The sequence below is a fragment of the Phragmites australis genome, chromosome 9, assembly GCF_958298935.1.
Source record: "Phragmites australis chromosome 9, lpPhrAust1.1, whole genome shotgun sequence".
Lineage (NCBI taxonomy): Eukaryota > Viridiplantae > Streptophyta > Magnoliopsida > Poales > Poaceae > Phragmites > Phragmites australis.
Genome location: NC_084929.1, coordinates 32,806,335 through 32,830,824, shown reverse-complemented (window position 1 = coordinate 32,830,824; position 24,490 = coordinate 32,806,335). Strand labels below are relative to the sequence as shown.

Here is a 24,490-nt window from a genome sequence, read left to right as displayed (position 1 = left end):
TACTTGACAAACATGTTAATCATATTGACTATGTTGTCATTAATCACCAAAATCACATACATACTTTAAGAGAACTATGTTCGCTACAATCTCCTTTTTGGTGATTGAAGATAATATAATCAAAGCAAGAGGTAAATTATAAATGATACCAATTGTAAAGGACATAATGCTACAATCTCTTTGCTTGGATGTACGGTAAGAACAACCAATTGATACCAAATGCAAGGGAAATATCATATCTTGCCATACCTTGTTCTTACCTTCACTTTATCCCCATTTTGTTGTAGGCGCCATGAAGATAATTCCCTCTCTTGTTCCATTGCCACTTTCTCCTTTGACCGACCCATTCAAGAGCTCATTGCTTCTTTTCCCCCTTTATCAACCTTGGCGTCATTAGGCATTTTACTTCCTTGCTTGTTCTTCCACTAGGTATGCCATCTTGCTTCATATAACTTGAATTTGTTTTGGTCATCAAAATTCTCTTCCTTTGTCAATAATCTCAAAAAGGCTATAAACACATGTTGAACTAAAAGGAAAATGTTAGAGCACATGAGAGATCTTTATAAACTATGATCCAATAAAATGATATCAATCATAGGGATTCAATTCAAAGATATGATACCAATTAAATTGAAATGAGTCATGTGGATACCATTTAAAATCATCTGAAGATCTTCTTGACAGGGCATTAGCCACTGTATTTTCTTTGCCCTTTTTTATTCCACTGCTAAATATGTCCGTCCATACCAACTAAAAGTTCTGTGCATGCAGATATGCTAAATATGTTCGTCCATACCAACTAAAAGTTCTGCGCATGCAGATATCAACCTTGTATAGAAGCGATACATATCATGATGTTACCCTCACGGCTTATTTCACTTGATATAAGGACATTTTGATATGTTTATATTGTAACATCTTTACATGTTTATAGTTTATCCATTCTTAACATAACACAGCTGGTCACAGCATTGGTGCTTCTAGGATGAAGAACGAGTGCACATCGTTCAGGAACAGCTGTGGAGATGAGAATACTTCCCTCGTTCACATGGTGGTTTTTTGTCTACTAAACACGCTTGAATAGGGATGCTAAACCAATATTGCATGGTTGCATCTTGCATGGTCCAATACTATAGTGACTACTGACCCTCAAGATAAAACTGACTCTCAAAATACTATGGTGGCCACACTAGCCGAATGTGTGGATTTTGCAAATTGACTTTTTGGGGTTTGAATTTGTGGCTGGATTGTGAGTCTTAAGATGACTACACAAGCTAAATATCTTGCGCTCTCTTAAGAAAGAAAAGGCATGGTAAAAGTACTTTAGTTCCCATTGATTTTCGAGTATCCACGAGCACTTTGCAGAAAGCACCAAGACGACGAGTGCCACCTTGTTGGAGTTAGCATTTCTTGGCCAAGGCAGGTAGAACTGTACTGCTACACATGTTCTTGTGTTAGACTGTCAATTAACTCCACATGGATTGGCACTAGCCTGTCTTGTCTCTTGATCGTTTCAAGTTCTAGTTATTTTTTCTTCCGGCGGCTATTAACTTTTTTGGTGATCAATACTTATTATTCATTTCTGATACATCTGCTTCCTATGTTGCGCAGTTGCCTGAGATCTTTACAGAAAGTGAAGAGGGAGCATGCTGTCCTCAAGCAGAAGCTGGAATCCTACTTCCAGGTAATCTTTATAAACCAACCTCATACCCACAGTCATCACCTTGCTTATTTCGCCGCATGCGCTAACATAAAACATGGCTGTGTGCAGCTGCTGCGACAAGCCGGTCCTGCTGGGACAGCAACCAGGCCTGGGATGATGGAAGCAACCGGTTGTTGGCTTGCCATTCTGGGCAGGTGCACCGGTACGGGATTGTTACAGACTAGCAGTAAAAACCGGCCAAGAATAAGAGACTTTTTTCCCGTTTGTAAGGTGGGAATTTCTCTACCTACTGCAGGAGTTTAACTGTATCCTGAAAAATTCCAGCGTTCGAGATAGGGCTTCTCCAACGAACTCTGCATCCGCACCTTTTCTAGCGCTACAGTAAAAATGCCGGATTTCTTGCCATATTCATCTCCAACGGACGTCGTTTCTGCCCCTACAGTGATGCGGAGGCTGCTTTTTACCGGACGCTGGCTGCATTTTTGCGGGAGATGTTGAGCTGCCGTATCACTGTACTGTACGTATGCGGGTGGGTTCGAGAGGAAGAAAGGAGTAATAAAAGGTAGGAAATATGATAGCTGTTAGAGATGAAAAAAAATAGAAAATACTGTAATAGTGTTAGAATATACTGTAATAGTATTGTAGAGGATGAATTTTTAAAGTATCTGTTGGAGATAGCCGATCAACCAGCTAGCTGGTAAATAAGAGCAGTCTGTTGGCGTCCTACGGTGATATGCTCTGACAGACGTGTGTGCCATGTCTGCTTCTATATATGATCAAATAAATTCGGTCGAGTCTGCAAGTGTGCATCATGCGATCTCTGTCTCGCGCCCTTGCCATAGGTTGATGTTCTGATGTGCAGTTACTCAAAACTGCCGGCAACCATCGAAACCGACGATACGTTGCGATGCATGCAATCAAGGTCTGATGGACTTCACTGAACTAACAAGGTCTGTGATGGGCAAGAATGAGCTAATAGCTAGAACATATATATATTCTCATTTCCCAGCCTACTACAACCTATGGTTGCACTGTGTTTCTACCCTGATCGCTAAGTCGCAACCACTTAGAAATGCTGTGACGCGTTGGCTTCGGCAATCAGCACGGCCGGCCTTCGGAGTTGAGATGGAGGTTCCATTTAGATACGCTATGGTTTTAGAGCTTTTGTTTGATTGAAGAAATAATTATGATTGTTAAATTTTGGTGGTTAGTTTTTATAATAAATTTTAGCTTCTTAATACATAAAAATCAGAAAAGTTTATTTTAATTTATTTCTTAACTTTTAATTTATTTCAGCTACAATTATTTTTTCGGCTAAAATTCTATATAAAAAACCAACCCATTATATTACGACCGAAACAAGTTCACAAGTAGCACAGGCACGCAAGCGCGGGAGCAGATTGAATTGTTTGACGTCGTCAGTTTTGTCGAACGTGCCGGCCACCAGCTGGGCCCCACATTCCGGCTACGGAAGGATCCTTCGCTGAACCATACTAGGCCCATAACTCGAGGGATTAACGTAAGTGCCATTCTGGTTGCTACGGTGGGAGTATTGCGAGAGGGTATACCCGTGATTTTTTTAAGAGCCGGGGTCTTTGAAATTGGGCTTCCTGAAGCTTCAAAAGTTCCTGGCGCGCACGTTGTGTGGATGTTGGAGCCATGGGCCCATGGTATACGATCCACTGGTCATGAGCGATTTGACGTTGTCAGTTCATGATCCTTCCCTTCAGTGGTCTTTCTCATCTTTTTTAAGGTTATGAGAATTTTGATAGGTAAGAACTGCAGACGGACTTTATAAACTTCCACTATTTTACACCTATAGAGAGGGGTGACAGGTTATAAACTTGGGAAAACTGCAAAAACCCCCCCAAAAGTCACTTGGATTTTGACTTTCCCCCCCAAAAGTTGTTTTGTTGCAAAAAGCCCCCCAAAAGTTTGACTTTGTTGCAAAAAACCCCCTAAAAATTCAAAAAATAAAAAAATTATTAAAAAAATTCTAAAAAAAACTAGAGACAATTCTAAGACCTTCTGTGAAATTTGTTTTCAAAAATAATATCCTTTGCATCATATTTCATGGAGAGGAAGTTTGGAAAAAAAAGAAAAATGTGCAGCTCATTTATTAACTCATGTTATTTTAACTTTGTCATGTCTACCATTATTTTTCCTACACAAATAATTATTTAAGTAAACTAATAAAAGTGGTTTCACTAATTTTGGGGGTGTTATGGATTAGTTATGAATTAATCTATCTGCAACCCATTTACTGAATCCTGCACGTTACAATAACTATTTCAAGATTTCATGTATTTTTACAAGATAGAGGATCATGTAAGAAGACTAAAAAATTTTGTTTCATGATTTTTGGATTAGTAAATAATTAACTATGCATTTAACTCGAATTAATAAATGAGTTGCACATTTTTCTTTTTTTTCAAACTTACTCTCCATGAAATATGATGCAAAGTATATTATTTTTGAAAACAAATTTCACAAAAGGTCTTATAATTGTCTCTAGTTTTTTTTAGATTTTTTTGTGATTTGTTTTAAATTTTTTTGAATTTTTGGGGGTGTTTTTGCAACAAAATCAAACCTTTGAGGGTTTTTTTGCAACAAAACAACTTTTGGGGGGGAAAGTCAAAATCCAAGTGACTTTTGGGGGGGGTTTTGCATTTATCCCTATAAACTTCCACTGGTTAAAGAAAGATTCGTTTAGCTTAGCCCTTCGTCATAATTTATGTTAGAATGTTATATTGGTTACATCTTTTATCCTTGTAGTTTTACACCAGCAAATTAACGCGATGAAAGGCAAAGTCTCGTATGCGGTCTCACATTAACCCCATTTCCCTTCTAAAATCCTATTGCTAAACTCTGAAACAGGGGAATTTAATTTTTTGCTATTCTTGAAAAAATGACACCTCTTCAAATGCTATTTTTTTTATTGTCCTTCATAATTTATCACATAAGAGAGTACTTTCTTATTCAAGTGGCTATAAAAACACCATCAGAGAAGTTTTATCCCTGTGTCGCTCCTAAGTGACTCAATCGGCATCTCAAATCGTCATCACCCTCTCCTTCCACCCTCCACCTTGTCACCTCCTGAGCATGTTGTCGGAAGCCCATGTAGCTATAAGGACGATGATAATAGGACTACATCAGCTGACCATTTTTCTTCCCCTCCCTCCTCCTCCTCCTTTCCCCGTTCTCTTGTAGGTGGCGGCGGCCGGCGTGGCGCCACCCTATTTTTGAGCATGGACGACTGGTTCTTCTTCCTAGTGGTTGGATCTCTCATCCAGTATCGGTGGCCTTTGGGTTCATGTCAATGGTCGGATTCCAGCGACGTCGACTTGTCCCAGTGCGTAGTTGTCGGATCTAACATGGGATCTCACGCTCAGTGGCTCGGATCCATTACTGTCCTGTTCGGCTGGTCACTGAGGTGTGCGAGTGACTACGCACGGGGACAAATCAACGCTGTTGGAATCTAGCTTAAAAAAGAATTTATTTTTTCACCATATAAACTAGAAATGGAAATAATTTTAGAAATTAGTCTATCGTATAAGAAGAAGAATATTAGTGAATTTTTACATATTTTAGGATTTTATTTGAGACTCTAAAAATTATTAGAAATTATAAAAATAGTCTTTTTTAAGAATTTTAGTTTAAATCATACTTAGAATTTTCAGATAAATCTAATTAAAATAAGTTACACATAAATTATAGAACACATATAAATTTTTTTAAGATTTTTAGAAAAATATAAGACCACTTATTTTCAATGAGCGGAGTACAGCTGTGGCTGTAAACAGTATTATTAAAACCGATGGTACAGAAGTAAATTTAAAATTTTCGACGGCATAAAGGAAATAAGTAAAATTTATAATGGTACAGAGGGAATTGCCTAAAAAACTCACTCCCCTCATCGGCTCAGCCTTAATGACAACGGTAACGGTGACCCCTCACGACCTACGCGAGGGAACAGACCAACCATTCCGAAACGAAACGAAACAAAGCGCACAGAGGCCAACGCGCAGCCGCAGGCCGGCGCCCGTGGCGGAGGCAAAACCCTGCGGCGCATTGTCACCGGACCTTCCGATTCGGCCCGAGCCGAGCTCGGATCCGCCCAATCTCTCCGGCGGCGGGCTCGATCTGGAACGGCCCCCCCGCGCGCCGGTGCGGGCGGCGAGGAATGGGGAGCGTGGACGGCGAGGTCGAGGCGATCCACGCAGGTGAGCCGGCTGATCTGGATGCCCCTGGGTTGTTAAATTCGAGCCTAGGAGCTCAAAGCTTGTGTTAGAGTGAGTTTTCTCGTGATTTTGAGGTGATTGTGCTGGCAATTGGTCAGCGACAGGCAACCGGCTGATTTGAAGCTCTTATTTACTGTTTATAGAGTTGAATTTTAGGTCGGGGGCCTCATTGTTTGGATCTCGATGTTTGATTTATGTTTAGTAGTATATTTACCGAAGTAGCATCAGTGTGTGAGGCCGTTGCTGTCAGGCTTTTGTTTGCTCTGAGATTCTAGTTTGCGGCTACTGAGCTCGGAGTCGTGTTTTTTTCCCTTCATTTTTGTCTTAATAATTTCACAAGATGTTGTGAAAACCTTGCAGCTAATCAACGTGCGGATGTGGTTGAATGGCTCAATTCCTTACTCCCGGAATTTAGTTTGCCATCGGATTCGTCCGATGAAGAGCTGCGAGAGCTGCTCAGTGACGGCACGGTCCTGTGCCATACTGTGAACACACTCATCCCCGGTGTTCTCGAGGCGAGCCTTTTGCACCAGGATAATATATTTTTAATTTTTTTTGTTGAACTGTGGATATGATGTTTGTGCTTTGAATGCGGGCGTTTTGTTCAGGGGTCGTGGGGCGGTCATGCATCGTCCGATCAGAGGTCAGGCAATGTGAAGAAGTTCCTCTCAGTGGTTGCTGATATGGGGCTGCCAGGTTTCAGTGTGAAAGATCTTGATGAGGTGAGGGTTCTCGTCACACGAAGTAGTTGGTATGCATGCCAAAGCTTTGAATTGCTATAACCGCCGAAGCTCATTTCTTATTTCATGAATGTTGTTCTTGTTGCAGTATTTCATACTAAGGTGCTTAGCATTGTTTGTCATATTTGTACCTCTGACATCTTTCTAGTCATCTATGCACAGATAAGTAAAAGTGAGTGTGTGTCTAGAGGCTATTTATTTCCATTATGTTTGGTGGTAAATATCCTCTTTATATCATCTCAGTGTGTAGCTATGATTGAACTTCAGCGATAACTTAAAACTCTGGTTCCATGATACAAGATATGGTGTTAATTCTGGTTTTTGTACTTTGCTGGCTGCTTTCAAGAAACTGGACTACAAAAATGATCGACTGTAGCTTCGTTTGTCACAACATAGTTGTAACTCATAACATGGTATTCAAATATTTTTAAGTTGCTGAGACTCGCAAGCATGGGAACTTGGAGTGAACTTCCCCAGTTTATCTATTTCTGAATCCAAGATGTGACATACTATTTCCTATATTCCTGGTTGTCACATTCTGTTAACGCACATAGATTTGATGATTACAGGGATCAATGTCTTCGGTAGTGGAATGTCTCTTGGTTTTGAGGGACAGTGTGGATCCTAGATTAGGTGGTGGTACTCGACCGGATGTTGACAGGATTCCTTTAAGAAAGCAATGGGGAGTTCCGGAAATGGACATGCCTCAAGTTCCTGGTGCAGCACAAGGGAAGAGATCCCCTGGAGAGGACAGAATAAATGGTGTTCCACATCCCAAGGCCCAGCATAAAACTTCTGTCTTTTCTGGTATGCAAATATTGTTTTAAGACAATTTTCATGAATTCTCTGGAAAAGAAATATTCATATTCATATTACATCTTAAATTGTTTATGCAAACATAATAATTGGTATTACTTTAATATCATTTCCAAGCTTCACATTCACATCCACATCCACAATATTATAACATGTTGCACTTTGTCTCAAGTGCCATGCATTATGTAGGCCTGCTTCTTGCCTGCTTCCATATCTTCCATACCCTTTTAATCTATGGTATAATGTTACATATCCTGCAGGACAAAAGTTTCACGAAGTTTTCCAATTAAAACGTGGATCCTATTCTGATCTTCCAGCTGCCAAGATTTCAGAGATGATGCATTCTAACAGCTTGGATGTAAGTTCTTCAAGGATACTGCTCTGAATTGTGTTACCCTGTTAGTTTATGTCCTTGTCCTAACAGTAATAAACTTCTTCTCACAGAATGCACCAACTCAGTCACTTATTAGTGTTGTTAATGGCATTTTGGATGAAAGCATAGAGAGGAAAAAGGGAGAAATACCACATGTATGTCTTTATTTTGAACTACATACCTCCCTTTTCTATTGCTGACTGTTTACAGCAATGCTTAACTTTAACCTCCTCCCCTCAGCGTGTAGTTTACTTACTGAGAAAAGTCGTTCAAGAGATTGAGCGTCGTCTCTGTATTCAAGCAGAACACATAAGAAGTGTAAGAAAATATTCCTAAAACATGCATTTTCCTTTTTTGGCTTACAAATGCTAGCCTTGAATTAGATGATCCCATTCTGCAGCAAAATATTATCATCAAGACAAGAGAAGAGAAGTACCGTTCAAAAATTAAAGCACTTGAAATATTAGTAAATGGCACAAATGAAGAAAATCAGGTAATGATTCATTTCCCTGATGGTTAGACAAAATATGATTGTTCAAAAAGGTTCCCCCCTTATAATATTGACACATGTAGTTTTCTTCCTCAGATGGCAATAAACAGGCTTCAGATAATCAAGGTGTGGCCCCTATCCGACATAATTTCCTATATTTTTGGAAGTTTCCTCTTTGTTCTTCACTTATTACATTGTGTATGTTTCAATAATAGTATAGAGATGTTATATCAGTGAAATAACAAATACATAAGATCTAACCTGACAAAAAGGACGGCTCAAACATCATTCTTTTACCATTAATACTGTTAATAGAATTATGGTAATGTTTAGGAGTACGATTACATATTGTAATGTCTTTTTTCTTCTTATAGGATGAGAAGTCAAAAATTGAAGAGAGAAGAAAACTTGGTGAGCAAGATGTTGTTCGGTTAATGAAAGAGAAAGAACATTCTGAAAACATTATAAGTAGCCTCAAGAAAGAAATGGAAGACACAAATAGAATGCATGAACACAAGCTTGAGCAAATCGAAAGGAAGGCAAAGCAAATGGAGGAACAATTAACTACCAAAGTTAAGGAAGTTGAGTATCTTTTACTGCAATCAAACAAGAAAATTGAAGAAGTTGAGGCTGTTTCCGAGCTAAAATCACAATTGTGGAACAAGAAGGAGAACATTTTTCAGAGTTATATGGATAATCAACAACTGCATGTCAAGGTTTGTTTATCTTTAGTTGTTTAAATTCATTTTGTGCCATTATTTTACTTACATGCTATTCATTAAAAAATTATAGGACATAAGGTTATCATCACGATCAATAAAAAATGACATGTATACCCTTCAATTGAAGTGGAGAGATGAGATGTCCAATTTAGGTACACTTTTATTGTTTTGTGCTGTACAAAAGCTCACAATTACTTTAATGTTTAATATGATTTTCTTTTGCTGCTCAAACTTGTGTAGGATCTGGTTTGAAATGTTTAGTTGATGCCGCTGAAAATTATCACAAAGTTCTGGCTGAGAATCAGAAGTTGTTCAATGAAGTGCAAGAATTAAAAGGTATTTTGCTTCTCAAAGCATTCTTTATAACATTAGCTCACAGCTGTGGATGTGACTATTTTATATCAATATTTTTTCTCTTTTAGGCAATATAAGGGTATATTGTCGTGTAAGACCATTTCTTGCGGGTCAAGACAAAAAATCTACCACAGTTGACTACATTGGTGAAAATGGTGAACTTCTTATTTCAAATCCATTTAAGCAAGGAAAGGATGGACATCGGATGTTCAAGTTTAACAAAGTGTTTAGTCCAATGTCTTCTCAAGGTATGTTTTTGTCAAAACTAAAATCGGTTGATAGTTTATTTTCACAATAATAGCCTTGCATGCTGATTATTCTCTTTCATTTCACAGCTGAGGTTTTCTCAGACATACAACCATTGATTCGATCAGTTCTTGATGGATTCAGCGTGTGTATTTTTGCATATGGCCAGACGGGTTCTGGCAAAACTTACACTATGGTACTAACTAACTTGGATCTCAATCGTAATTAAATTATTGTTGACCCTATATTAGTAATATTACTTATTATAATATCTGTTTCTTTATTATCTGTAATTTTTATTCTTTAGAGTGGACCTAGCACATCGAAGCAAGATTGGGGTGTCAATTATCGAGCTTTGAATGATCTGTTTGATATTTCACTAAGTAGGAGAAATGCCTTCTCGTACGAGGTAGGAGTACAGATGGTTGAGATATACAATGAACAAGTGCGAGATCTTTTGTCCAACGATATTGCACAGAAACGATATCCTTTTCTAAATTGTCGCTATGTTTTTTTAATTACATTTCTTATGTCCTTTTCAATCAAAATAGACTGTGTAGAACAATGATGTTATTCACAAGTCTAAAATGATTATGATATTCTCCTTAACATAAAGAAACACTTGGAATTTGGAGCACTTCTCAGCCTAATGGGCTTGTTGTCCCAGACGCAAGCTTGCACCCAGTTAAATCGACATCAGATGTATTAGACTTGATGGAAATTGGGCAAGCAAATAGAGCAGTTGGTTCAACTGCTCTAAATGAAAGGAGTAGTCGGTCCCACAGGTGGAGTAAACTGATAATTGAAGTTTTTCTATATGTATTTGAGTATTTCAGCTTATTTTAAAAGATTTATTCCATGCAGCATTTTGACTGTACATATTCGAGGGCTGGATTTGAAGAATGGATCCACCTCTAGGGGTTGTCTACATCTCATTGATCTTGCTGGGAGTGAAAGGGTTGAGCGGTCTGAAGCAACTGGGGATAGATTAAAAGAGGCTCAACACATAAACAAATCACTCTCTGCTTTAGGTGATGTGATTTTTGCTTTGGCACAGAAAAATGCCCATGTGCCATATAGAAACAGCAAGCTAACACAAGTTCTTCAAAGTTCTTTAGGTAATCAAATATTTACTTACCATTAGTAAATCATGAATGTGGAAGTAGATTCATGTGGAAGTAGATTCATGTGATTGCTGTAATTTTTTTCTTGCAGGTGGACAGGCAAAGACACTAATGTTTGTTCAAATAAATCCCGACGTTGAGTCATATTCAGAAACTATAAGCACTTTAAAGTTTGCTGAAAGGGTGTCTGGAGTAGAGTTAGGTGCTGCGAGAAGTAACAAAGAGGGAAAGGATATAAAGGAGCTGTTGGAACAGGTTCTTATACTCTTCCGTCTGATTGTCAATAAATGGATTTGTTTGTTTTCCTTTTTCATGCTGGCTGAGCTATTTTTAATTCTAAAACAAAGTGTTCCAAAAAAAGGCATGCCTTTATATAAATGTGATGTTAGTATTTAGCAAATCTAACTTCCAAAGTACCTTTTTTAATTCTACGATCACTTCTTATCCGTTATCCCAGCTTAGGATTCGATTTCAGAACTCAAGTGGTTGTGGTGATTGCATTTAGTTAGTTACTCAAAAGCTATGGACTCTATTAGCTGATTTTGATTGCTTATTCAATCGATGTTAATAATGCTCTTCACAATATTTGTGCAGAAAATGTGTAGAATCAGCATGTCTTGGAATCGTTATGTTCTTTTTTTGTAAAGAATAGTAGAATCATTCCAAGCTCTTGTTAGCTGAGTTTTCTATAGGTTTATGTCTAGTATTTGTTTCTGTTTACCGGTTAGCACTAAGAATACACCACAAACCAGTAAGGAGTCAGAACCAGTAGCATCAGTCCTGCTGAGGTTATTTTGGAAAATAGGTCACAACAGCCTGCTGCAAATATACTTTTGGATCAATTATAAAAGGAAACAAGAAAGGGAAACATATCAATGTTTAGAACCTTCATTGCACCATTTATAATCTCCAAATTTTATGTCGTTCTAGATTTCTAGAAAACTAGGACTTGAAGTAGAACTGTTGAATGGAAATCAAGTTCTTTTATGTTGATAATGATGTAAATTTTAATAAACATGTTACTATGAATATTTTGGCATCTCAGTTTGTAAAGCAACATTTTACATATTTTACCCAGGTTGCATCTTTGAAAGATACGATTTCACGCAAAGATATGGAAATCGAGCAGCTCCAACTCATCAAAGACAAAGTCAAATGCCCAAATTTTTCGTTTGAAAGAAATGGGGCTACCTTGACAAAGAACATAGTAAACCAACCAAGCCAACTATTATCGAGTGAAAGAATGCTCAAGTCTACTGATAGAGTTCTATCAGATCCGCAGAGTTATGCTGAGGTGAATGGAGATTCTGATCATAATTCGCCCACTGACATTGCACCTGTGGGCTTGGATGAAGCAGAATATGAAGACAATGCATCTGATGATGGTTTATCTATGGGTGAAACTGAGATGACAACGGAACGGATGTACGTCATCTCAACTTGCTTAATCAGTTCTAGCAAATCATCATTTGTCTGTCAGTTGTATCTTTTTTCATTTTATGATTTTATTCATCATGGGAGCTTTTCATCTATTTTCAATGATGATTGCTTCTTTGGTAATGCTAAATTTTTTTCAGGCATAGAGTTCCATCGAGAATAACCAGATTCACTCTCACAAAGAATGGGCAGCCAGCAATGTCCAGATCAAAACCAAGGGATGCTGTTTTCAAGACTCCAAGTATGTATTGTAAACCTCCAAGTCATACAACTTATTTGATATAATAGGTTGTTACTATAGTATCTACCAAATTTAGTAACACTCAATAACGATTGGACATTCAGAATTCAGAAAACTAGCATGCTGCTTGGTGCTTGCACATCTTGGCATGATGACATATGGTGATACTAATGACAAATTATATTGACTCACGCTGTAACACAAAAATGCTATATGATAGTCATGTGGCTACTCAAACGAGAGTTGTATTGATTTACCAGGTCATACAAAAGCTCCATCGAGCCAGTCAACAGGAGGCTCTTCAGTCAGGGGCTCTAAAAGATGGCAGTAGAAGAGCACGATTCCGTTTGCTTTTTTGTATCTTGTATGTCCATTGCAATCCAAGAAATGTGAATTTGTGAGGTAGCTGTAGGATTGATGTATGATTGTAACTCTAGAAATGCTGAATATTTCGTTGGTAGAAGATGTGTAGTCCTCATTTGATCTTTTGTTTATTTAGATCAAACATCATGCAATACCTTTTTGCTGTGAAATGTTCTGGCTTGTGACCGTTTGGAGGGATCGGTGCACCTTCAAAGTTGTACATCGCTACACCACCTATTTGTTACAATGAATTTTCCACCTTTTCTGTGATCTTTCTGGTCACCAACAACACTAGATTTGTTTTGTTCTCCCATGTACTGCCGATGCTGTTGATTGGTTTGGGGATGTGATTTTCTTCTACTATGGGTCATGGAGAGGGATGTGATTTTCTTCCAGTATGGGTCATGGAAAGTGGCTAGTGGTTATTCTGATATTGAGTTTCTACGAAAAGCAGTAAGTTCACGCGTATTGTAGACCTTTTTTTTTAGACGAAGGCAGAGTTTATCCATTCATAGTAGTGTTTGGTACAGGTATAAAATCTGGAGGGTGAAGCAGCCAGACATGCCTCCCCACCTGTGAAGAACAGAGATTTTTGCAATTTGACTCTGCCTTCATTCTTGAAACTGATCTCGGGGATCATGTGTTTTCCGGATATGAATTTCCTTCAGGATCATGCTATACGCACACTGTCAGATTGTTGATCACTTCTAGGCAATCCGATGCCACCGCACACTTGAAGCACCAATGCCAAGAAGGAAATTTTATGATACTTTTTACCGAAAGATTCTTGTGAGATTCTGATTCATGTCCGTTTTTACTGATATAATAGTTGACACGTGCAACTGAGAGAAAGTAGTGAGACACGTGACATGTACAATAAGTGACATGTACAATAAGAGGTTTTTCTGTGAGACTGAATTTCCTTCCCTATGATACACCCTCATTGACTGCTTGCGCTTCCAAAGTGGCTGGATCCGTGAGACCTTCAATAATCAAGGCACTTGCGCCTACACAATGTCCTGTGCTGTCTCTGCAAATAACACCAACAGCTCCGCGGTTACCCGATCGAGCCACAACAACATCCACATTTATCTTCAAAGCACCAGCTGGTGGCAGGGGCGAAGCCCAATGGACCCACCTGGTGCACAGGCACCAGGGCCCAATAAAATTTTCTAGCTGTAGGCCCATATCTCACCTTTTGTGCACCCCATGCCTTAAGTGTGTGCAACAGGGTGGGTTGAGCTCTAGCTTCGCCCCTGGCTGCTGGAGGGATCCATTTTGGAGCAGAGCGTCTTTCTATTTTCCTTGCTGCAACATGATCCTGCTCAGTGTTCGAGAAAAAAAAACATGATCCTGCTCAGTGTTCGAGGAAAAAAAACATGATCCTGCTCAGGTTCAATCTCCTCCAGATCCTCCAAGAACCACAAGTGATAAGTAGATAGAGGACTGAAATTCATCGTCATGAATAGCCTTTCTCCGTGCCCTCCAAATCGCCCAGCAACAGATCAAAAGTTTCCTCAAGTGTACCTATGACAATGACTTCATCAAGAAGAAGAACCACTCTTTTGGATCGGTAGTACAATTCTCAGCTATATGTTTGATTAAATCTTCATCCACCAGCACCCACACACACCTGGCTAGAGTACAACTGAAAAGCATGTCTCCAACTATCACAATCACAGCCACAAAGCTTACAGCCTGCATGTGTTGCCATGGACCTATTATTCAGCACTTCACCTATCGACAGTGAGTTAAGAGCTAATCGCCATGCAAAAATGCCAACTTTCGGTGGTATCTTAAGCTTCCAAAAGTCCTTCCATTCTTCTGACTTGCCAATAATATCAGAACACTCGGTTCTGCTCTCTAGATAATCTTCGCGCCTGAACTTGTTTTGAACCAGCATTCTGTACGCCGATCTAACAGTGAAGATTCCACTCCTTTCATAATGCCAAGCCCAAAAATCATCTTGCTGCACAGGGCTGAGAGATATCTGTTTTACCAATTCATAATGTGGAGTTTAATGATTCCCTGCGATAAAACATCTCTTCCATCTAGTATTGCTCTCCATATCTGAGACGGCCTCTCCCCAAAGATGCATTCATAAACTCCACATTGGGGAAATAAACTGCTCTTAGCAGCCGAGCACTCAAAGATTTAGAATTCTGAATAATTCTCCATGCTTGTCGTGCCAACAGGGCAACAGGGACAAATTAAATAACTCGATGTTTCTGAACCCAATGCCTCCCATAAATTTTGGTCGAGTCATTTTATCCCACTAAACCCAGCATGTCTTTCTCTTCCCATTTTTGCTACCCCACCAAAAATGCTTGATCAAGGAATTTATTTTCTACATAAACCCCTTGGCAATCTGAAGCAACCCATGGAATCTGTGGGGATAGCCTGCACAACTGATATAATCAGTATTTCCTTAACTCCTACTGATAGAGTTTGCTTCATCCAACCTTGTACTCTTTTCCAAATCCTATCTTTCAAGAATTTGAACACACCAGCCTTTGATTTCCCCACATCTGTCGGTAGGCCAGGATATGTTGGTAAAGGAATATATGTCTTCCACGAACAAGGTGCGACGAGAGCCAACCCACGGGGATGACTTAAGTTTGGAGGAGAAGTTGAGAGGAATGGAACACCATGAATGATTTTCTAGGCTAAGGTTCCCCTTCACCGTGTATCAACGGTCTGTATTTATAGTGTCTTACAGAGGGTTAGTGCACATGTATATCCCTATGGGAGGGGTTGAGATACAAATTGTTGCTATATAACCGGAATTTAGGATCAGCCTAATAAAACATTGCTCATGCCTAGATAATTCTTTACTTACTCTGATGACATCATCTAACCGTGGCACTACAATGACGGCAGGTGACTACCGTGTGCGATCGGTCGCCGATTGCGACGCCCGTCCTACACATGGTGTCAGACCGACCGTCAATTAGACCGGCATTAAACGCCGGTCACTTCATGACAGACGGATGATGACTGATAGGCCCTTTCTACTGATCATTTTTTGGGGAGAGGGGTTCAACCGCCTCACCAAAACCTCCGAGAGTTAGTGCCTCTAGAGGTCCGCAACCCTATGAAGACTTGGGGAGAGAGTCCGGAGCCCGTAGGCTACGGAGGCTCCAAAGCCAGGTGATCTTCGGATCCAAGCAGACGGAGTCTAGACGCGTCGGGGGTCTTGATGACGACCCCCAACAAGATACTTCTCAGTTAGAGATTCAGTTGGAAGGTCCGCTATATGTTTAATCTCGCTGCACCCATTACTAAAGAAGATACGTAGAAGATTTATCATAATTTATCTGTTGACCCGACGCACTGCAGTACCTTGTGAGCAGTAGATTAACTTCTTCAGCCGCTCGTGCTGAGCTCTTTAAGAACAACAAGCTATCGTCAGCCAATAAAAGGTGACTGACGCGAGAAGCTGAAGCCGCAATCGTGATCCCCAAATCTGTGCTATAGCCTTTTTTTTATACAGAAAGAGCCTTTATTTACCAAGCATGAAAGTCCCTCGGCACAAAGCGAAAAAAGATATGGGGAGATAGGATCTCCCTGCCTTAAATCTGTTGTCGGTTTGAAACTCTCCAGAATTGCTCCATTGAACACTGAAAAGACACAGTTGTAACACATTTCATCACTTTTCCCACCCAACATCGATGGAAACCCAACTTGATCATCATGGATTAAAGATAGCTTCACTCCTCTCTATCGTATGCCTTAGCTATATCAAGCTTCATCGCACAACGTGCATTCTTCTTTGACATGTTTGTTTTCATAAAGTGTAAACACTCATATGCAGCAATTACATTGTCCGTAATAATCCTCAACTTTTTGCACAAATGTTTGAGTTCAAATTTTGAGCTCAACTTTTTTGATACAAAATTGCTGATTCAAACTTTAAAAAAAAGTTTGGTGAAAAAATTTCAGTTCATTTTTTTAGTAAAAAGTTCCTGTCCAAACTTTTTTCACAAATGTTAGTTCAAAGTTTTGAGCTCAACTTTTTTGTTACAAAATTACAGAAATAGTCATCAGTGCCAGCTCAAAAATACGATCAGTAGCGATTTTTGAACCGGCACTGATAATCAGTATCAATGTCAGTTCCTAAGAGAGAACCAGCACTGACCAACACTATCAATGTTGGTTCCTATTCTGACTGGCACTGATACATATTATAGAGCCAAAAAAAACTTAGATCGACATAACCGTATCGACATAACTACATCATTTCAATTTAATCTATTTTTTCATAACCACATCAACATCGTTCCAATTCACATAAAGTAATAACACACTACTTAGCGCGCAATAGAACAAATAGCCTACGCGCCAGACAGATTTGCTCATGGTCCCCGACGCTGTCCACCGCCACCAAGATCTACTCGAACGTCTACTCAAGCGGACAATCGGTAAAATCGGTGCCTTCCTCGATGAATTTGTCCCTTCCCGCGCTCAGAATCGAGAGATCGAGATCGAGATCGAGAGAGAGATAATACTGATGCATTCCTCGCCGATGTTGATCTTGAGCGCTAGAGGATAGGAAGAATAAACTAATTAATCAAACTATGGATGCATGCAGCACACAAACCCACAACAATCTGAATGGAGAGAGAGAGAGAGGGAGAGAAAAATCAAATCTTTATATGATAAGCTCATCAATGGTGCTGCAAGACATCTTCAATCTGCGTAGCCTAGTTGCGGACTTGAAGCGAGGCATGGGAGCTCGGTTGAACCCCCCGGTTGAACCCCCAACAAGTCCGGTGGTGTTGATCTTGAGCAGCAGAGAAGAGAAAGAAGAAACTAATTAATCAAACAATTCATGCATGCAGCACATAAATCCACAACAATTTGAATGGAGAGAGAGGGAGGGAGAGATTTGGATCTGAGCGAGAGAACAGCGTGGCAGGAGGGGTGAGGTGATAAGGTTGAGCTCTGAGCATGATGAGAGAGCAGCAGCAAGAGGGGTGAGGAGATAAGGCTGAGCTCTGAGCTCATAATTGTACGAGGAACTTTGTTCATTTTACCTCCGAAATTTTTTGGGTTTGGCTCAAATATCGCTGCCATTCCTACTAACGAACCAGCACTAATAAAAGTTATCAATGTCGATCCATATTGACGAACCGACATTTATAATGAGTATCAGTGCCGGTTGTTAACTAGAACCGACACTGATAACGAGTATCAGTGCCGATTCAACCTGGCTCAATCATGGATCGAGCTCAGAATATAACGAACCGACACTGATGCTTTATTAGTATCGGTTTGTGCTTAACCGGCACTGATAAGGCGGCACGGATGATTTATTTTGTTGTAGTGCTTCCTATTTTTCTAGGGGGAGATTTCAATCTTTTATAATTACGTGAAAAGGAAAAGATGAAAGAGTCACCGCTTACCTTCCTAAAAAGGGAAGATGGGAACCGTAGTGCTTACCCACAATTGAAAAGACATGTTGTGTAAAATCATGCGCTAGCGGTTCCCCTAGCGCGCATGCGCTAATTATCAGCATCCGTAATCATGAGTGCGCATCACTTATGATCTAGAACGAGTCCGACTCTGGTGCAAGGCACCCTGTATATACTATATACAGGGTCAATAAAAGTGTGACACCTATCTCCGTCTATTGACAAAACGTTTCATGCTAATCGATCTTCTTTCCCACCTAGTCTGCTACACGAACAACCTAGTTCCACCTGTCCTCTATTTCCCACTGGTCGCCTCCTGATGCACCGCTGTGCTGAGCTCACGCTTTGCTTGGTGAATCCGTCTATGGCGCCTTCGCCTTTGTCGCCACTCCAATCGGCTTTGGCGGCACCACTGCCATTAGAGCTGCTGTTCTTGACCCCTGCCTCCCCTAACAACTCTGATCATGATGTCCCTATCACTATCACCGTCCACCAGTTGTCCTCCACCACCACGACCGGCGACGCCCCACCACCACCTCGTCTCGCTCACCACCACTGTCGGGCCGATTGATCTCCCTAGCCATCCCTAGTGTAGTACCCACCAAACCCGAACTCCAACCCTTAACCCTAACCTCACAGAAGAAGACAACCTCATGGGAGAAGATGATGACATCGTCGGGGATGATGATGACCCACCCGTGAGCACGAATCTCCTCACAAATCCTGTAGCTACAAATTCGAATGAGTTCACCCCTAATTTTCATGCACATGACATTAAGCCATTCGATATTTATACGTAACGGAAATGAATATAAAGATGTTGAAAGCCACCTTCGCACTTCGCAAGTACAATGAAAGAAAAAAAATACAAGTTAACCCATCACCAATATACTTTTGTGCGCTTATACTTCCTCTTCTTTATTTGCCGCAGTTTTGACACACCTCACAATTTTTCAACCCTGGGCACTTGTCATGCAGTCATTTCCTTAATAAAATCTGCAAAAGTTTTTGTGAACGCTGTTGATTTTACCGCCACAAAAGTTTCTCGAGTCTCGACATAGCTCGACAACACAAAGTGTGGCAGAACAGTTATCGACCAAACTTACGTTGTGCCCCTTGGTATTATCCCACATGCATGATGAATCCTCATTAGTTTAGTACAGGGATGGAAAAAACAAAGCTTGCCGTACGTCGGTAGTGTTTTGTTTGATTAACTGTCTTTGGTGTTCTTGTAGGTAGTGTTTGGTTCAGATAACTGTAACGTGATTTGATTAAGGGGCAACCAATCCTGTTGCTTGATGTTTGTTTCGGACCTTTTGTAATCGAGTCCTAGCTTTATCAAATACGGCTTTTTACAAAGCCCATACCGCTCCCATTATAATCAGATATCATCTGTACTCATCTCAGCTCTATACAGTGTTATGGTTCCACCTTCACCTGCCTGGTACTTGTAGCTGGAGCAACTCCACTCGTCCGCCAGAGACCAAATTTTCGCCCCCGCGCTGGTGAGTCTAGTTGGTTTCTCCTCTCTCACCCAATCAAGTAAATCCTCTTCTCACCTATCTCTAGATCTGGGGAAGAGGAGGAGAAGCAGAATGAAGGGGACGATGGCGCCACTCGTGACAATGGCAAGGTCCTCTTCGTGGCTTCTCCTCAACCACTCTAACTTTGGTTGGATTCATGTTGATGGAGGTTGCTGGCCTGCAGAGATTGGGATTTTTTTTTTCTTTTTTGCGTGCCATCATGTATGCACATATTGGTTTTTATGTTGAATCTCTCTTTGGATCGGTGCTTCATTCAAGACTCGTTCGACAGTTTATAATTCCAAGTCCGTTCCGTTTTTTGCAAAATGAAGCGAATCATGTTATCAAATAACATACATAGTACAAGACTATAAAAAAGGTCATCACAATAGCAAGGCCCGTCTAGCTCAGTCGGTAGAGCGCAAGGCTCTTAACCTTGTGGTCGTGGGTTCGAGCCCCACGGTGGGCGCAGCATTTTTTGTGTTCTCCTTTTGCTACTGCCACCCTTGCCCATCTAGCCGTGCGGCTTGGCCGTGCCGTATCGACAGCCGGGAAGGCCTTCGTCTCGCCCTGCCTGCACGTCACTCATTATTGCTCCTCGATCCACCAGGATGCTTGCCACCGGCGCCACGTTACCGCGCCCCTGTCAGGCCGCACGACGGCGCAGGGTCACCCCGCCTGGTCGTCAATCTGCTTCGAGGGCCGCCGGCGGCTGACCGCGCCCCCACCATTCCGATGAAAAAACGGGAAACTCTGAAGCCTTAACATACGGTCGGACCAATTGTCCTCGGGTTCTCACTTCTCAGAAACAGCACCAGACGTTCAAGACTTGGAGGTGTCGGTTCATGCCGGCCATGATGGCGATCGGTACAGAGCAAGACCATCAGAGAAGCCAGCGGTCAGGTCAGTCAGACAGCGAAGATCCTTCTCACTTTCTTCAGCTTCCTTTGGCAGAACGGGCAGCCACCACCTTCTTCCACAATCCTGCAACATCATTCTCCTCATTAATTTATATTGGCCATGTCTCGTATGTTAATCTTGTATTTAACTTATCGATTCTAATGATGTTTGTTATTAAAACTCTAATAACTTATTATCACATTATATTAAAACTGTCCAAATGTATCGTGTCTACTAAACTGACCTGAGACATATCACTGTAAGCATGATCCAAGCACGGCACGATCCGAGCTTAGCTGGATCGGGCCAACACGGCACGAGCATTAGACCGTGTCTAGGCTGAGCATGCGACATGCCGAGCCGACACGACACAACCTGGCTTAATGGGCTGGCACAAGCACAGCCCGCTTTGGTTGCCCGATCACCCCGCTCCCACCTCGCCACTCGGTCCCGACCACCTTGCCCCGTCGCTCGGCTGCTCGACCTCGCCGCCACCGCCTAGCCACCCCATCCCGCCACCCCATACCGCATCGCCGCCCGACCACCCTGCTGGGCATGGCACGGCCCGTCGTGTCGTAACCGTATCCGGACCGATCTGACACAGTACTATGCTTCACAAACCGTGCCGTGGACCATGTCTCTGACACGCGGACTGACACGGCACAACCCGGTTAACTGGCCAGGCCAACCGGACGGCCCATTTAACAGGTACATCATATCATTACACGTTCTCGAAAAACGTCACATCATACGCACGTTCCAAAGTTCGACGCTTACCTCGCATCGCAAGCGTAGCAGGTTGCGGAATGCCCGCACGGGAGGAAGAGGCAGTCCTTCCGGGCGACGCAGCAGACCACGCAACCGTCGCTGCCGCCCTCGCCCCTTTCCTCCGCGTCCTCGTCGCCGTCGTGAGAGACGGAGTCGTAGGACGAGCCCAGGCTCGCGCTGTCTTCCTCTTTGCTCGTCAGCAGTGGCGTTCTCCGGTCTGCACCGCCGCCTCCGGTGCAGGGGCCGAAGTTCCGAACAGCATGCTCAGTATTTCGTACGAGACCAGCAGCACAACAGCCAAGATGCCTACAACGGTACGAGGGATTTCCATATTTAGTTGGCAAATGGAAATCACAGGGTATGCTAACACTTCAGAGATGTTTGAGCTGGAGTAGTACCTGACCCGACAACGTACACTATCCAGCGAGGTTGGTATGCCAGTTTCACGTACTGTTCAGCAGAGTTCAGTCCCTGACGAAGGGTCATGTATTAGATCAGTGCATGATACTAAAGTGAACATGGAATATATGTGAAAGAAGCTGAAGATTACAAGCCTCAATGTTTATGTTACTTATTTGTGGCCGGATGACAGAACTGCAACATTTTGTCCTAGAAATTGTAATCTGTACGTGCAAAGATGCTGACCCGGTGAGCATCTGCAATCTGCTCCTGTGGTGTTGTAGAACAAGGTCCTGATTCTGAAGTCCAGCTGGACCTGCCGAATGAAACCTTCAAAAGAAATGCAAATGCTGTTGCACGGCATCTAGGAACTCCAGGCGTTCACCTGATGATGGCTACTTTACCGTTGTGTCCTGACGATCGTTTAAGTTGTGGACGGCAATGTAGTACTCAGAAGAGAGATCGATGGTCTGCCCGATCGTTCCATTTCCTATTGTTGGGCAGTCTAATAGTATTAATATTTCGAATGTTACTGAACTTGTTGTTGATTGCTATCACATTTCTTACCTTGCACTAAGTGCCAAGATAATGTGGTATTGTGTACTGATGACTTCTCAACCCAATGTGTAAAACTTTCCTTACCTATGGAGCACCACTGGAGATCACACAACCAGAATTTCAGAGCAAAATAGAGATTAACATGGCACTTTGCTTGTACCGATCGAGCAGATGAGTGGTGTAATAGTACTAGTATACATATATAGATAAATAATACTGAATACTCTTGTTTTCATATCCTGCAGATCATTTTCTTTGTGCTTACTTTGATTACATCTTTATACCGTTTAATGTGTTGTGTGAAGATGCAAATGAAATAAAAAAAATTTCATATATTCAACTATCCGATATCTATACAACAATCCGCTCTGACTCCGACTTCGAGAACAAAATATAGGATAAGATAGATGGTGAAGAAATAATTATTTAGCACTATTTGCGTCCAACTCTGATTCTGAGAAAAATTATATTATAGATACATGATGCGCTATCCGATCCGATTACACACCTATGGAAGATGGCTGCAATGTCAACACCTCAGCAAGATGGCATGTTTATTTTAGCTTTAAATTGTGAGAATTCAGTCTAATTTGTAGAATTTATGAAAGCTCTTTAATAGATTATAGATTATAAAATTTTGTAGTGTAATTTAGCTTGTGGATTGTGAGAATCAAATTTTATATTATAATTATTTATTTATACTTTTGCTTTTAAAATTAAAATTTATAATTAGAATAAAAAACAAACAGACTCTTAATAAATGGATTGTGCTTGGGGAAGGATAATGCTCTCCGTAAACGTACTGGGAAGGCATACTTTATGAACGATGCGAAAGTTTATCTGATCATTTGCTTTTGATCCAACGGTCGATACGAGTTTCCATTCTCCCGTTCCTACTTCACCTCACGGCCAGCCGCCTCTTCGAATCATGAAAATTCCATTCCGAATATATAGTTTATGAGGACTGGATTTGTATGGAAAGAATAGGTAAAAAATTATAAGTTAAATGAGATAATTAACAGATAGATCGTGCGTATTAGATGGAAAGGGTGATAGGTCGTGCGTGCACAGCGGCCGACTGCCAATCCGTCCGCAGCGACCACGACACACGCGAAAGCAACGCCGACCAGCCGCGCCGCTCGCTCGCTCGCTCGCTCGCTCGCTAGATCAATGCGTGCGCAGGCGCAGCAGCTCTTTCCGCCGTGCCGATCCCTTTCCGCTCATCAATTCGCGTCCAACTCCAGCAAGCAAGGGGGGCGCATGAATTCGACGCACGCCGGCCCGCCCGCCCGCCCGCCTGCTCGCGCGCTCTGCTCTGCATTATTGCGCGGGGAGAAAGCAATCCGAGGAGGAAACTGCACTGTGAATTAAATACGGTCGCACGAATCGTCATTTTTTTCTCCTGCAACTGTAGCATCCAGCACGTCTACGGTTTCGCTCCGGTGTTCGATCTGACCATCTCCCTCTCCCGGCGCGAGGATTCCACACGAAGAACGCGTGCTTCGGCCGATCATTTGGGTCATATTTCTCTGACCAAACCTGCCATGATTTGGGCCGCGATGACCCGGTTGCATACGGCGTGCGGGCTTCCATTTCCATGCTGGGAAACGTACGTTGGATGCCTGAACTTTCGTGTCCCTGAATGATGGAGGGATAGTTGGTGACAATGATCCGTGATAATTCGCTCGCAATGTTGACGCGACGTGTGGCGAATTTCGCCGATGCGTGAGCGAGGCTGAATGGTCAGTGATTTGCTCGAACTGATTGCGAGGCAGTTGATGGTCTCTCCCTCCCCCGTGGTCCTGGCAATTGAAGGAAAAAAGTCTCTTGCCGTTTGGCTTGAGCAAGTGTGACTGTAGGTCCGGGAGAACCATCAGAGTTAAATTGTCATGATAAGCTTGAATTATGAAAAGAGAAGGAGAACTCACGATCAACTTGGAAGTCAGTCCATACAGACACTGCTGCTACACAAACTGACAAGCCGGACATGGAAAATTTGCATCTGTTTCTGAGGCAATTTGTCAGTTCAAATTACATTTTTCATGTAGTCAAGAAGTACTGGACAATAACATACAAGCAGAAGTGTTACAAATTTACAAGGATAAAGCAAGCCAAATA

The 24,490-nt window shown here is 41.6% G+C and overlaps 1 protein-coding gene, 1 non-coding gene and 1 pseudogene across 2 annotated transcripts; 2 read left to right on the top strand and 1 right to left on the bottom strand.

Moving 5' to 3' along the window:
• Window positions 1-5,637: 5,637 nt before the first annotated feature.
• Window positions 5,638-13,069, top strand: LOC133929248 (kinesin-like protein KIN-14K). The gene is made up of 21 exons (XM_062375937.1): window positions 5,638-5,886; window positions 6,265-6,419; window positions 6,513-6,626; window positions 7,214-7,451; window positions 7,721-7,818; window positions 7,905-7,988; window positions 8,074-8,151; window positions 8,234-8,326; window positions 8,420-8,449; window positions 8,698-9,039; window positions 9,116-9,197; window positions 9,286-9,381; window positions 9,468-9,647; window positions 9,735-9,841; window positions 9,953-10,129; window positions 10,267-10,430; window positions 10,510-10,763; window positions 10,861-11,024; window positions 11,848-12,194; window positions 12,347-12,447; window positions 12,708-13,069. The coding sequence occupies exons 1-21, from the start codon at window positions 5,847-5,849 to the stop codon at window positions 12,776-12,778; spliced, it is 3,015 nt and encodes a 1,004-aa protein (XP_062231921.1). The 5' UTR covers window positions 5,638-5,846; the 3' UTR covers window positions 12,779-13,069.
• A 7,074-nt stretch (window positions 13,070-20,143) lies between these two features.
• On the top strand, window positions 20,144-20,216 carry TRNAK-CUU (transfer RNA lysine (anticodon CUU)). The gene has a single exon. It is a non-coding gene; the product is annotated as a tRNA-Lys (tRNA).
• A 439-nt stretch (window positions 20,217-20,655) lies between these two features.
• On the bottom strand, window positions 20,656-23,971 carry LOC133928169 (E3 ubiquitin-protein ligase APD2-like; annotated as a pseudogene).
• Between the last annotated feature and the right edge of the window lie 519 nt (window positions 23,972-24,490).

Bases quoted from the DNA above. Each gene is read 5' to 3' on its own strand.
- LOC133929248 (XM_062375937.1), top strand. From the start codon at position 5,847: ATGGGGAGCGTGGACGGCGAGGTCGAGGCGATCCACGCAG. The intron at 7,989-8,073 runs GTATGTCTTTAT...TCCTCCCCTCAG, and splicing joins AAAAGGGAGAAATACCACAT to CGTGTAGTTTACTTACTGAG. The intron at 9,198-9,285 runs GTACACTTTTAT...AAACTTGTGTAG, and splicing joins AGATGAGATGTCCAATTTAG to GATCTGGTTTGAAATGTTTA.